The sequence below is a fragment of the Lolium rigidum genome, chromosome 5 (genome assembly GCF_022539505.1).
Source record: "Lolium rigidum isolate FL_2022 chromosome 5, APGP_CSIRO_Lrig_0.1, whole genome shotgun sequence".
NCBI lineage: Eukaryota > Viridiplantae > Streptophyta > Magnoliopsida > Poales > Poaceae > Lolium > Lolium rigidum.
Window position 1 is genome coordinate 9942801 of NC_061512.1, and position 15044 is coordinate 9957844.

Sequence of the window (15044 nt, forward strand, 5' to 3'; positions counted from 1 at the left end):
CAAGCAAAATCTCGGGAGCTACTGACATAGGCATCCCAAATGGGCCCGCCGAATATAGTACCCGGGGTTTATTGAAGGCCCACTACCCGAAGAATAAGAAGACTCGAGAGCCCAAGATGTATTTAAGGAAAAGATAGAGTTGTAATAGGAAGTGTTATTTGTAATCTGGCGGGATAAGTTAGAAACCATCCCGGACTCTGTAATCCTTGTATAGCACGAATCCCTCGGCTCCACCTATATAAAGGGGGGTCGAGGGACGAAGAGATCATCGAATCATTGTCTGCAAACCCTAGTTTTCATATTCGTCGAGTACTTTTCGGCTGAAACCTTCGAGATCTACTTGCCCTCTACTTCTAACTAAACCCTAGCCTACAATCCATAGGCATTGACAAGTTAATCCCTTGTCAGCAACATAAGCCACGCCCAACCACCAAAACCGACTCTCCAAGGCGACACCCACAAGGGGGAGGCAACGTTGACATTGTCGTCACCCACTCCTGCTGAACGAAGCGAAGCTTGGATGTCTTCCCTCCTTGGAGGCATTGTCGTGGGATTTGGCCCTCTCTTCCGATGAGATACTACAATATTACATTGCATCAAACGAGAAAAGTTCATAAGAAATATACCATATGCACAATTTTACTCTACAAAAGAATAAATAATGTGATAACATGACGCTCATGATGATGCTTCGCTTGGATTATTATCTTAACCTATATTTCCTAATGCATGCTGTACTATATATGTATGACCTATGCTGATGTACATTTACAGAGCGGCTTGAACAGGTTAGTGGTTAGTTAATCGACGCGCTAATGCGCTACCGACAGGCCTCTTTCTGCAGTCCAGAGGAAAGCGATGGATGTCACCGAATTCTGCAGACGGCTAACAGGGGATCCTTTCAGCGTTGGGTGAAACAGATCCCTTCTGGGCTCTTTGTCCTAGCAAGTTTCTTCTTCACTGGGCTCACTCGAGCTATGACCTTCGTCTTGGTCCTCGTCATTCCAGACGGTCAGGATTTTCTCCAGCTTTATATCTTCAGTGCCAGGGAACTGGCGATACGCGGAACGGAGTCCGTGGTGAATATGTTCCATTCTTCCTGACCTTTCGTCTTCCCTGTCCATGTCGATTAAATCCTGCAGAGTCAGGACACAGCCGATCAGTGGAACAGGGATAACAACAACCCGCCGCCACTCAGCATAACAATAAATTCTACTCCTGGGTTATTTCCTAGTTTGGGGTAGTATGGAAATAACACGAACCTTTGCTGGAAACGTTTTGAACAGGGGAAGAAATTGGGTTCTACAATACTGATTGAACACAAGAATAAAGAAGATAAGAGGTATGGTGAAGCCTGCAGCTACTGGCGATCTTTTGAGGCCAAATACACCGAGGCAGATGATCTGGGTGAGCACGAGAGAGAAGATCACCGTGTTGTGTGCAATTGGCCAATACAAACCGCTAGTGTCATATCTCATGCGGTAAACATTGAGCAGCTGAAAACAGATACAAAATGGCAGATCATATTAGCATACGGAACCAATAGGGTTCAAATAAACAAAATATTTGTTTATTAAGTACTTTGCCTACAAGAGCATGCATGTACTTATTTTTTCCTGTTTTATATTTAAGCATAGCACTGTAAGCTACTAAACAGTGTTCACCTACAGTGCCAACGAAGTTATAAGAACATAGAATGCAACATAACAACTGTTATGGACTTGTTAGTATTGTAGAAGCTAATCTCTAGTTTCTCACCTGATTGCGGTATACAACATAACCCAGGAAGAAGTACACCAGCAGAAAAGGTAAGATCAAGGGTGCCAGAACAGAGCATGAGAAGCCCAATAGAATAAATAACATAACTTTTGGTACTTCTGTGTGATACGGAAACGTGGGGACGAATGTTGTATCTTCTTTCATTCTCAGAATATACTTCCTTATAAAGTTCCATATCAGACCAAAGAGTTGCATAAGTTCAGATGATAAACTGGCCCATCCTGAAGTCAGAACATAGGTGATGAAGAACGTAGTCTGAAGTCACAGATTTAAAGAATTATTTCTGTATCAGTGTAAGAAATTTAAGGGAATGAAAAAAATATTATTACTATTGACCTTCCATAAACAAAATGATCTTTCTGCAGCATGAAAGACAAGATGGAACTACCTGTCCAGGTATAACACTAGCGAGCCGGGCAGCGATGTCCTTCGTGGTTGAAGAAGAATTCAATTGGTTTATGACAGTACCAGATGCTAAACTAACAAAGAAAACATTCCAAATCAAGAAGTACAGCATTTTACGGCAAGCACTCTTCTTCCTTTCACTATGAGAAATAGGCCCTTCCAATGTAGAAAATAACATCATTATTGGGGGAACGGTGTACAGAAATATTAGCAGGATGACACTGGGAAGGTATCCAGTTACTAGCTGGAACATGTATGGCCTGCGCGTGAAGGTATCAAGTTACTAGAAGCCACACTACAAATGAAAGAAAAGGATATGTTTATCATAAATGAGATCTGATACATCAAGCTAGAATGTGTTAATTGGTGACTCAACAATCTCAAAGCATAAGATACCTCAAGCTAGAACGTGTTAATCAGTCTAAATATCAACGTTTTTGCATGCTGTTCAAGTTTCAACTCTAAATGAGATCTGATGCATACTAGAGTCTATACAAGTCAGTCGATATGAAGATGAGCTTACAACATGGGTACTTACTTCTTCAACACCCCATTAAGGAAAGGAAGCTTCTGATGCAACTGATCAAGCTGAGATAGACCTTGTATAAAGGTCACTGGTAGCACAAATAAGATCATAAAAACAATAGATCCTAGAAGCATAGCTATACGCCGAATCCAAAGCTGCTTATAAGGAAGCCAAATGTTTGACCAATACATATCATTTGGTTCTGGAGCTAGATCAGTAACCCACTCCATAGGGTTTGATGTCTGAAGTAGATCCGATGCAACTAGTGCTCCATACCGAGTTTTGAAAAATACAACAGCAGCTGCACATTCCTGTGTGTAGTTCAAGAACTGAAGTTACTGATTTTACTTGTTTATTAACTTAGTAAAATAATCAATATTTGCAAAAAAAATGCAAAGCAAACCTCGTTATATATGTTCTGTACAACTTCGTTGTTGGGTAACAACTGCAAAGAATTCGAAGAGGCTCCACAAAGACAACACCGGTATGTAATCGCTTTGCAGCTCTGATCTAGAGTTGTGTCTGTGGAAGGGTCCAACTTTCCACATGCCTTCTTGGCACCAGTCTGCAGCATATTATACATTTTTACTCCAAAAGCAGAACGCAAAATACTATATACAGATAAAAGGTATATATCCCAACCAAACAATCTGAGATCATTTTTCTTTTCTTGGAATACACCCTGGAAGGTGTATCGCATATTATAGAAGTGCCTGTTAGAGTGGTATTTAGCCACTAGATGTACGTATTGTATGAGTCGTATTGTACACGTATTGTAACCTGATCATGCATATATAAAGTGATGACCGTGAGGGCTGAGACCCCACGAAACCCCAATTCTATTCTCAAACTTGGTATCAGAGCCAAACCTAGCTAACCCTAGCCGCCGCGAGTCCCTTACCCGCCGCCGCTAGATTGATCTCCCGCCGTCGCTAGCCCGTCCTAGTCTGCGACGATGTCTGGCCCGCTCCAGCTCTCCGGAACCCTGGGCGCCATGGTTTCGTCTTCCGCTTCCTCCGTCTCGACCGGCGTGATCAGCACTACGATCCCGGTCCGACTTGATGGCAACAACTTCACCTTGTGGAGAGGCCTAGCGCTGCCCAATCTGGCAGGCGCAAACCTCCACCTGCATCTCGACCAGACCGCGGTCGTTCCTGCGAAGACTGTTCAGCAGGGTACCGGCGACAAGGCGATCGCCGTCCCCAATCCAGAGTATCATAACTGGTGGATTCAGGATCAGCGAGTCAAGGGTCTTCTCCTCGGATCAATGGGAGAGGACATCGCAGCGCAGCTCATCGGCTGCACGACGGCTGCAGAGGTGTGGGCATCTGTCAACACCATGTTCGGCGCGCAAAGTCGGGCGAATATTCGCCATCTGCGACGTCAGCTCCAGTCTCTCCGTAAGGAGGACATGACCGCCAGCGCCTATATGCACAAGATGAAGGCACTGAGCGATGCTATGGCCGCCGCCGGGACAGTCGTTCCGGACGAGGATCTTATCGACTACATCGTCACCGGGCTCGGGTCCTCCTACACCGCAGTCGCGGCCTCTCTCAATTTCCGCACCACGCCCATCTCCTACGCCGATTTCTATGCCAGCGTCCTCCAATTCGAGGCCATGCAGGTGCAGCAGGCTCAGGCCGAGGGCTGGTCTTCCTCGGCCAACGCTGCGGCTCGCCCAGGTCAGGGCAATGGCGCGCGTCCTCGTCCCGCCGATCAGCACCAAGGAGGGGGCGGAAGCTATCAAGGAGGAGGCAACCGTGGTGGCTACGGTAACGGCGGTGGTCAGGGCCGTGGCAATGGAGGCTACGGCAACGGCGGCTATGGTAACGGCGGGGGTTATGGAAACCCTCGCAATGACGGTGGTGGTCGTGGCCGTGGTAACGGCGGCCGCAACACCGGTGGAGGCGGTGGCGGGAACGGACGCAATGGACGTCGTTTCCGTCCCCAGTGTCAACTCTGCGGTATCTGGGGTCATGATGCATATGATTGCCGCAATCGCTTCAACCATGACTTCCAACGCTCTGGCAACTCTGCCTCGACAAGCTCCAACGACAACAATCCATGGATCATGGACACGGGAGCCTCGGATCACTTCACCAGTGAACTAGAACGCCTCCAGCTCGCCGAACGCTACCTCGGCAAGGATCAGGTGCAAGTAGCAAATGGAACAGGTTTGTCTATTGCCCATATTGGTCACTCTAATTTACCCGGTTCATCTCTGCGTTTGCAAAATGTTCTTCATGTTCCAAATATTCGCAAGCACCTTCTTTCCGTCTATCGTCTTGTTTCGGATAACTATGTCTTTGTTGAATTTCACCGGGATTTTTTCTGTGTCAAGGACAAGGCAACGAGGAGGGTCCTTCTTCTCGGTAGAAGTCGAGATGGTCTCTACCCAGTACCGTTCTGCAGAGCATCTTCCCCCTCGCGTCACGCCTGTTCGAGTAGCAAGATCTCCCCTTCGCAATGGCATCAGCGTTTTGGTCATCCATCAAATAATGTAGTTCAAAATATTGTTCGAACAAATAATCTTTCGTGTTCTCAGTCAGACAATATATCTTTGGTGTGTGATGCTTGTCAACGCGCCAAAAGTCATCAATTACCATATACTGTGTCTTCTCGTGTTTCTGTTGCCCCACTTGAATTGGTTCATACTGATGTTTGGGGGCCTGCCCGTACCTCCTCTGGCGGGTACAAGTATTACGTCAGTTTTGTGGATGATTATTCTCGTTTCTGCTGGATTTATCTTTTAAAACATAAGTCTGATGTTGAGCAGGTTTTCTATGCTTTCCAGGCTCATGTCGAGCGCCTCCTGAACGCTAAGATTAAAGCAGTTCAGTCTGATGGAGGTGGCGAGTATCAGCGCCTCTCCCGCTATTTTCAGCGCACGGGTGTGTCTCATCGTGTGTCATGTCCGCACACTTCCCAGCAGAACGGGATCGCCGAGCGCAAACATCGGCATCTGGTAGAAACAGGGCTCGCTCTTCTTGCCCATTCCTCTCTCCCACTACACTTTTGGGATGAAGCTTTCTTGACGGCGTGCTATTTGATCAATCGCATGCCATCACCAGTCATCAACAAACAAACACCCCTTTTTCGCCTTCTTGGAGTTGAGCCGAACTACTCTTTCCTCCGCATCTTCGGGTGTGCGTGTTGGCCTAGCCTACGCAAGTACAATACACACAAACTTGAGTTTCGCTCCAAAGCTTGTGTCTTCCTCGGTTACAGTCCGATGCATACAGGGTACAAGTGTCTAGATCGGTCCACGGGACGTATATATATATCTCGTGATGTCGTGTTCGATGAAACAGTCTTTCCCTTCTCCACTCCCGGCGTCACGGTTCAAGTTTCTGATCTTGCAGAGTCCTTGTCTTTTCCTGCAGATGAACCGGTTACGAGTGAGCATATGCGCCAATATGACCTAACCTATTTGTCTACTGATCCTCTTCCTAGTGTTGTGGTTTCTACACAGGAACATGCAGCTGGAGAGCCATCTGCCGCGCCACCAGCGCCGCCCGTGCGTGGGCCAGCCGTCGCGCCATCTTGCCCGATCGACGTGCATGGCGCATGCACACCTCCACCTGGCCCGGCGCTCGGCTCGCCCGCGGCGGGTGATGATTCCTTGCCAGCTCCGTTGCCAGCTGCTGGTGCCCTACCACTCGAGGAGCCCCTCTCAGCTGCGCCTGTTGTGCCCGAGCGTCAGATGGTCACGCGCCACCAGGACAACACACGGAAGGAGAAGGTGTACACCGATGGCACGGTTCGATATGATCCGCGTCGCCGTGCTTTCTTTGCAGCGCCGCACTCTCATCGAGATGCCCTGCAGGAGCCCGCATGGCATGCCGCCATGAGCGAAGAATTTGCTGCACTTTGTCAGAATCAGACCTGGGTGTTGGTGCCTCGACCGCCTGGAGTGAATATCGTTGGCAGCAAGTGGATATTCAAGACAAAACATCGTCCCGATGGCACCATTGACAAACACAAGGCCCGACTCGTTGCTCGCGGATTCACTCAGCGGCAAGGCATTGACTATGGTGATACTTTCAGTCCGGTTGTGAAGCCTGCTACTGTTCGTCTGGTCCTTTCACTTGCTGTGTCACGTGGCTGGGCACTCCGGCAAATCGATGTCAGTAATGCGTTCCTTCATGGGTTTCTGAATGAAGATGTGTATATGCAGCAGCCGCCCGGTTTTGAGGATGCTCGTTTTCCCTCCCATGTGTGCAAGCTTCAACGATCTATCTATGGTCTGAAACAGTCACCTCGAGCATGGTATGCCCGTTTGAGTCATCTCCTTTATCAGTTGGGTTTTATCTCTTCTAAGGCAGACACTTCGCTGTTCATTTTTCGGCGTCGTGGAGTTCACATCTTCATGCTTGTCTATGTGGATGATATAGTCATTGCTGGGTCCTCGTCAGGTGCTGTTGATGTTCTGGTTCGTTCACTATCATCCAGCTTCCCCATTAAGGATTTGGGTGTTCTTGAGTACTTCCTTGGATTGGAGGCCTCTTACAATTCAGGGGGTATGTCATTGACTCAGCGGAAGTATGCTCTTGATCTCCTGCATAGAGTCAATATGGAGAATTGTAATGCTGTCCCTACACCTCTTATTCCATCAGAGAGGTTGTCACGGGATGACGGAGCACCTCTTGGTGCGGATGACTCATTCAGATATCGCAGTGTCGTTGGAGCATTGCAGTACTTGACACTCACACGCCCCGACATCTCCTTTGCCGTGAATAAGGTGTGCCAGTTTCTCTCGCAGCCCACTGAAGTGCACTGGGAGGCAGTAAAGCGTATACTGCGGTATGTTAAAGGGACATTACAGACTGGTTTGCAAATCCGCAAGTCTCCACTGACTGGCATCAGTATATTTACAGATGCAGACTGGGCAGGTGATGTTGATGATAGGCGCTCCACAAGTGGCTTTGCTGTGTTTGTTGGTCCGAATCTCATCTCCTGGAGTTCGAAGAAGCAGCCAACAGTGTCGAGATCAAGCACCGAAGCTGAGTATAAAGCTTTGGCTAATGGTGCTGCTGAAGCCAAATGGGTAGACTCGCTACTCAAGGAACTTGGTGTGGCTAAGCAGCGGACACCAATATTATGGTGTGATAATCTTGGGGCAACGTATCTGACCGCGAATCCAGTCTTCCACGCTCGAACGAAGCACATTGAGATCGATTTCCATTTTGTGCGGGAACGAGTAGCAGCAGGCGAACTGGATGTCAGATTTATTTCCACTAACGATCAGGTAGCAGATGTATTTACTAAACCAGCCACACGACTCATGCTAGATAGATTTAAGTCCAATCTAAACCTTGTATAGTGGTTAAGATTGAGGGGGTATGTTAGAGTGGTATTTAGCCACTAGATGTACGTATTGTATGAGTCGTATTGTACACGTATTGTAACCTGATCATGCATATATAAAGTGATGACCGTGAGGGCTGAGACCCCACGAAACCCCAATTCTATTCTCAAACTGTGCCAAGATGCAAAGTTACAACACCGTTTGCATGGCTTTTCTTGCGGCTCACAGGGGTAGCAGCTCCCCAAAGAAACAGGACTACTCGCCTACTAGCGACTACTCTGGTGTTGGCAAAAGGAAAACCGAACATCTTGCTACGGATCATAAAAATACTACCGTAGCAATTATTTTGCATTCTGCCTCATCCCCCACCCCCCAAACAAATAGAAATGTTGTATGAGAATCACTTACCATTATCTTGTGAACTTTACCAGCCTTGTAAACAACTTTATGGAATAGGTAACTTGATGTATGATACTTGGTGAAGAAATCACCGATATCATTACTACACGATTCTTTAGTTGTCTTTGGTATTCCACGAACAAGCACAGTAAATTGGCCTGGATTGGGTGTTGCACATTTAAGGTGAAGGAGCCTCAGCCTAGCAATGTGCCTATACTCCTGAAAGATTGGGTAGAGAAACAACATTACTTGTGTTCCTTAATAAGAGGGTATAGAATACTTTGTACTTTCTATGAGCAAAAAACTTACAAGGTATAGGAGAATGCAAGCTACTCCAGATATTATGTAGAGAACTACACAATGAACCCAAAGCCTGCAACGCAACCAGCACATAAAATGAATAACAAGTATATATGTTGCACTACCATGCCTGGTCCTTGCTAATGAGTTGAAGAATGCAGACATACACGAAACTAATCAAGTCAAGTTAGAGGCAAGACAAGATAAACCTATAAATATCTATAATCAACGCAGCATAACACAAATAAATATATAAATTTAGCCTTGATAAAACCACCTTTTGATAAACTTAGAATAAATTGCTCAGCTCACCATCTTGATTTCACTTCCACATTACTAACTGTGAAGATATGCAACTGTTCTGAAGGTATCTCAAGATGATGCATATTCCGTCTGAAATAATGCAGTGGAAGAATTCCAAAGAGACAAAGAATGGCAGCTAGGGAAAAGATGCGTATGCTGTAGAATAAAATGAATGTATCAGTCTACAAATTTGGAATCTGAGGTTAAAGTAAACCGACTGAAAAAGAACCAGGAATACCTGAATACAAGCATTCTATTGAAAGCAACAGCATCCAGTCCAGCAGCTGCCAAGATCTCTTCCTCGGTACACTTGACGGCCTGCACGATCCAGCTAGGGGAGGGAACAAACCTCTCCAAAATAAAGGCCTCTCGGAGCAGCCTACGCTCCTCGGCGATTCTCCGGCCGAAATAGACCCTGACAAATGTTGGCTGCTTCCTCAGAACGGAATAGAGCGACCAAAAGAGCACGCAGAGACCAATGTTGATGCCCGCAGAGGTCAGGAGCGCGCTGATCTTCATGGCTTCCTATCCTTCCTATCAGGACAGCAGCAGGGCACATGTCATCTTGGCACGCACAGAAGCATCACGCTCGAATCCTTGATGCCCTCAGCACCTACAGGTACACAAGTTGAAAATATTGCTCAGCAGTCAGAGCACTAGAGAGGCTCGAGTCTAAACTGAGGTCTAAAGGAGCTCAGTCGATTAGGCAGATTGCGGGCGGTATTTGAAAAAGGCACACTTTTAGTTATGTTATGGGATGGATGTATCCATACATAAAAAAGAAAGCCCACATTATCTAGTTCAACATGGTACTATCGCATACTCTCCGAGAACAAATTTCGTGAGATATGAACCGGAGGAACCCGAGCTGTCCGGCTGAGTTAACAGGTAGGCTAGATTCGATACGTGCTAGTACAGCAGTTTACAGGTAATACTAAATAAAGCCAGCACGGAACATACAAAATCAGAGTCTAATATATCAGCGAAAACAGATAAAAAGTTGCAACAAAATGCAGAGAACGCTTCACACGAATTCAATCTGCTGTTTTTTTTTCTGATCGAAGTTGCAGAAAGAGAAAGGAGGAGGAGGAATCCGGTACCTCCAATTGCCGGGGAGCAGACCTCTACGAAGCTCGGCAACGGCTGGGAGGAGGTGACCAAGGTAGCCGGAGATTGGTTGGTACCAAGACAGCTCGGAGGAGTTGTTTCTCTGACAGCTCAGAGGAGTTGATTTGTCTCTCCGGAGCAGAGAGCGCAGGCAGGCAGAGCTACTATGTCGACTCAGCAGCGTTGGCGCTCTAGATGTCGACTCCTTGACAACTGCAATGAGCGGCGTATATGAATTGTGGACCCAACTCAATCACTCATTGCCCTGGAATGAGCGGCGTATAGCAAGATGGAACAACAGCAAACCTCATAGCTCTGGCTCACTACGGGAGAGCCGGCATGTGCCGACGGCCAAGAGATGTGCCGACGGCCAAATGTCGGGGCCGTCGGCACAGAAGCCCTCGTCGACCGGCGACGGAGTTGACCGTCGGCATAGGCCGGCCGTCGGCACACTGCATGCTACACCGACGGTCACCGTCGGCGCAACCATGGCCGTCGCCACAAAGATAGAGCGCCCGAAGGTCACCGTCGGCACGAGTTCACCCGTCGGCACAGGCGCCGGTAGGTGGGCCGAGCCGTTACGCTGTCACGGCGCCGTCTATGCTTGTGCCGACGGTGGCCCACGGCGCAACCTCGGCCGTCGGCCCAGGCACTCGACAACCGGGTCCCCTCTTCTCTTGTGCCGACGGTGGCCTACGGCACAACCTCGGCCGTCGGCACAGCCCATCATTTTTATTTAACATTTTTTATTTAACATTTTTTATTTAACATTTTTTATTTAACATTTTTTACTACATATAATTGATAATCCCAATCATTTTTATTTGTTTATTTCTTTCTTACTTGCTAGTTTGGCGAACCCCTTTGCGGGAAACCTATATATGTATAAGGGCGGTATAAGGACACAAAAGTGATATACTTAAGAACTTAAGACCCAGACACGATACAAAACACTTAAATAAATAGACTCACACACATACCAAAGCGCTTACGAACTAGACCCACACACGAACCGAAACAGGTTAAAGAACTGCACCCACACACAGGAACCAAAACACTTAAAGAAACTACACCCACACACAGAACCAAAACACTTAAAGAACTAGACCCACACACAAACCAAAGCATTTAAAGAACTACACCCACACACGAACAAAGCACTTAACACTCGGGTCGACACATGACCCGCTAGACACACGGACTCGACACACACACATATTAATCGGAGAAGTCGAAATCTTCATCCTCGGCGGGGTGTCCTCCGAAGCGGTGGTTGTGAGGTTCCACGACCACCGTTCATCATTCTCCCCCATGTCGACGCCTCTCCTTTGGCGTACTACGCTTCAACCTCGGCCTTCCTGCGCCGCTTTCCCGCCCTCCTCTCTCTCTCCGTACGTACGCTTCTCCTTCCGAGAATGCGCGCGTTGCCTCGACGTCTCCGGGATGGTCTCCGCGCCACTGTGCCATGAACTGCTCGTCCGCCTCGGTGGTATCAATCCGCCGCCGGCCAGCCCCGTACCGCCGCGCTTCACCCCGTGAGCGAAGTAGCGGCTCGGTAGAGAGACTACGAGCTTCCGTCGGAGACCCGACCTCCGGGAAATTCATTTCGTGGCGCGGCCGGCCAAACCTCCAAGCCGCAACGTCGTATGCGCGGGCGGCAGCCTCCTTCGTGTAGAAGGTGCCGAGCCACACACGCGTACCACCGGCGGTGATTTCAGCCGCGAAATGTCCCGCAGGCCGCGGGCGAACGCCGATGAAGCCCGTGTTGCTACGGCGACGAGGAGCCATCTCGGCGGCGGCTTAGAGGATTTTGTGGTTCTATTGGATGAGAGAAGCGATGAAGGGAGAAATGTTGCTCGGTGTCGTTAGTGGAGAAGACATGGCTATATATAGGCCGGCAAGGGGCCGAAACGGCGGGAGAACTTGGCGGGAGGGAATGGGGGGGAGAGGGTGGGCGGGAAAACTTGGCGGGAAATCATGGGGGGGAAAAAAAGGCGGGAGAGAAGGGGCGGGAAAGGGTGGGCGGAAAAAAAGGGCGGGAGAGAAGCGGCGTGAAAGGGTGGGCGGGAAAAAAAGGCGGGAGAGAAGGAGCGGGAAAGGGTGGGCGGGAAAAAGAGCGGGAAAGGGTTTCCACATGTACCTATGACCTAACCAAGCTCAAATGGAGGCACACGCCCACCGGGGACCCCGATGGGATGCGATCAAAGGGGTAGACGGCGCGGTCAACGGAACTAGGGTTTCGTCGGAAATCGAGCATCGGATCTAGGGAATGGCCCCAAAACTTGTGTGTGTCCACATGGCATGCACATAAGTGATTTGTGATGGTTCTACATCCAATGCTACCCCCGGGTGTGTCCGGCTTCTCGGACAGGGGGTTCCTACACTTGGGCGGATTCCGCATGTATAGGGGGACTCCCTCGTACGTGAACCGGAGAGAAACTTGATATCATATGGGATGATCCTTGTTTTCACATGTACCTATGACCTAACCAAGCTCAAATGGAGGCACACGCCCACCGGGGACCCCGATGGGATGCGATCAAAGGGGTAGACGGCGCGGTCAACGGAACTAGGGTTTCTTCGGAAATCGAGCATCGGATCTAGGGAATGGCCCCAAAACTTGTGTGTGTCCACATGGCATGCACATAAGTGATTTGTGATGGTTCTACATCCAATGCTACCCTCGGGTGTGTCCGGCTTCTCGGACAGGGGGTTCCTACACTTGGGCGGATTCGCATGTATAGGGGGGACTCCCTCGTACGTGAACCGGAGAGAAACTTGATATCATATGGGATGATTTTTGTTTCCACATGTACCTATGACCTAACCAAGCTCAAATGGAGGCATATGCCCACGGGGGACCCCGATGGGATGCGGTCAAAGGGGTAGACGGCGCGGTCGGCGGAACTAGGGTTTCTTCGAAATCGAGCGTCGGATCTAGGGAATGGCCCCAAAACTTGTGTGTGTCCACATGGCATGCACATAAGTGATTTGTGATGGTTTTATATCCAATGCTACCCCCGGGTGTGTCCGGCTTCTCGGACGGGGGTTCCTACACTTAGGCGGATTCGCATGTATAGGGGGAACTCCTCGGAGGTGAACCGGAGAGAACCTTGGGATCATATGGGATGATCCTTGTTTCCACATGTACCTATGACCTAACCAAGCTCAAATGGAGGCACACGCCCACCGGGGACCCCGATGGGATGCGGTCAAAGGGGTAGACGGCGCGGTCAACGGAACTAGGGTTTCTTCGAAATCGAGCATCGGATCTAGGGAATGGCCCCAAAACTTGTGTGTGTCCACATGGCATGCACATAAGTGATTTGTGATGGTTCTACATCCAATGCTACCCCCGGGTGTGTCCGGCTTCTCGGACGGGGGTTCCTACACTTGGGCGGATTCCGCATGTATAGGGGGGACTCCCTCGTACGTGAACCGGAGAGAAACTTGATATCATATGGGATGATTTTTGTTTCCACATGTACCTATGACCTAACCAAGCTCAAATGGAGGCATATGCCCACCGGGGACCCCGATGGGATGCGATCAAAGGGGTAGACGGCGCGGTCGGCGGAACTAGGGTTTCTTCGGAAATCGAGCGTCGGATCTAGGGAATGGCCCCAAAACTTGTGTGTGTCCACATGGCATGCACATAAGTGATTTGTGATGGTTTTATATCCAATGCTACCCCCGGGTGTGTCCGGCTTCTCGGACGGGGGTTCCTACACTTAGGCGGATTCGCATGTATAGGGGGAACTCCCTCGGAGGTGAACCGGAGAGAACCTTGGGATCATATGGGATGATCCTTGTTTCCACATGTACCTATGACCTAACCAAGCTCAAATGGAGGCACACGCCCACGGAGGACCCCGATGGGATGCGATCAAAGGGGTAGACGGCGCGGTCAACGGAACTAGGGTTTCTTCGGAAATCGAGCATCGGATCTAGGGAATGGCCCCAAAACTTGTGTGTGTCCACATGGCATGCACATAAGTGATTTGTGATGGTTCTACATCCAATGCTACCCCCGGGTGTGTCCGGCTTCTCGGACGTGGGGTTCCTACACTTGGGCGGATTCCGCATGTATAGGGGGACTCCTCGTACGTGAACCGGAGAGAAACTTGATATCATATGGGATGATTTTTGTTTCCACATGTACCTATGACCTAACCAAGCTCAAATGGAGGCATATGCCCACCGGAGGACCCCGATGGGATGCGATCAAAGGGGTAGACGGCGCGGTCGGCGGAACTAGGGTTTCTTCGGAAATCGAGCGTCGGATCTAGGGAATGGCCCCAAAACTTGTGTGTGTCCACATGGCATGCACATAAGTGATTTGTGATGGTTTTATATCCAATGCTACCCCCGGGTGTGTCCGGCTTCTCGGACGGGGGTTCCTACACTTAGGCGGATTCCGCATGTATAGGGGGAACTCCTCGGAGGTGAGCCGGAGAGAACCTTGGGATCATATGGGATGATCCTTGTTTCCACATGTACCTATGACCTAACCAAGCTCAAATGGAGGCACACGCCCACCGGGGACCCCGATGGGATGCGATCAAAGGGTAGACGGCGCGGTCAACGGAACTAGGGTTTCTTCGAAATCGAGCATCGGATCTAGGGAATGGCCCCAAAACTTGTGTGTGTCCACATGGCATGCACATAAGTGATTTGTGATGGTTCTACATCCAATGCTACCCCTCCGGGTGTGCCGGCTTCTCGGACATGGGGTTCCTACACTTAGGCAGATTCTGCATGTATAGGGGGGAACTCCCTCGGAGGTGAACCGTAGAGAACCTTGGGATCATAGGGTATGATACTTGTTTCCACATGTACCTATGACCTAAGCAAGCTCAAACGTAGGCATACGCCCACCGGGGGACCCCCGATGGGATGCAGTCAAAGGGGTAGACG

General features: G+C 49.2%; 1 protein-coding gene across 2 annotated transcripts; it reads right to left on the reverse strand.

Annotated features, from left to right (window-relative positions):
- Positions 1-645: 645 nt before the first annotated feature.
- LOC124652803 (CSC1-like protein At1g10090) lies at positions 646-10325 on the reverse strand. Of its 2 annotated transcripts, none has more exons than XM_047191846.1 (11): positions 10121-10325; positions 9259-9633; positions 9030-9176; positions 8727-8790; positions 8427-8636; positions 3114-3275; positions 2723-3021; positions 2168-2444; positions 1759-2034; positions 1431-1496; positions 646-1136 (listed from the first exon to the last, which is right to left on the reverse strand). In XM_047191846.1, exons 2-11 carry the CDS (start codon positions 9537-9539, stop codon positions 942-944), a joined length of 1977 nt encoding a protein of 658 aa, XP_047047802.1. In that variant the 5' UTR covers positions 9540-9633; positions 10121-10325; the 3' UTR covers positions 646-941. The 2 variants fall into 2 exon arrangements, with proteins under 2 accessions (XP_047047802.1, XP_047047801.1); XM_047191845.1 differs by having other exon boundaries at positions 1263-1496.
- Positions 10326-15044: the final 4719 nt, after the last annotated feature.

Bases quoted from the DNA above. Each gene is read 5' to 3' on its own strand.
- LOC124652803 (XM_047191845.1), bottom strand. From the start codon at position 9,539: ATGAAGATCAGCGCGCTCCTGACCTCTGCGGGCATCAACATTGGTCTC. The intron at 1,497-1,758 runs GTGAGAAACTAG...ATCTGTTTTCAG, and splicing joins ATGTTGTATACCGCAATCAG to CTGCTCAATGTTTACCGCAT. The intron at 1,137-1,262 runs GTTCGTGTTATT...CTGACTCTGCAG, and splicing joins TCAAAACGTTTCCAGCAAAG to GATTTAATCGACATGGACAG.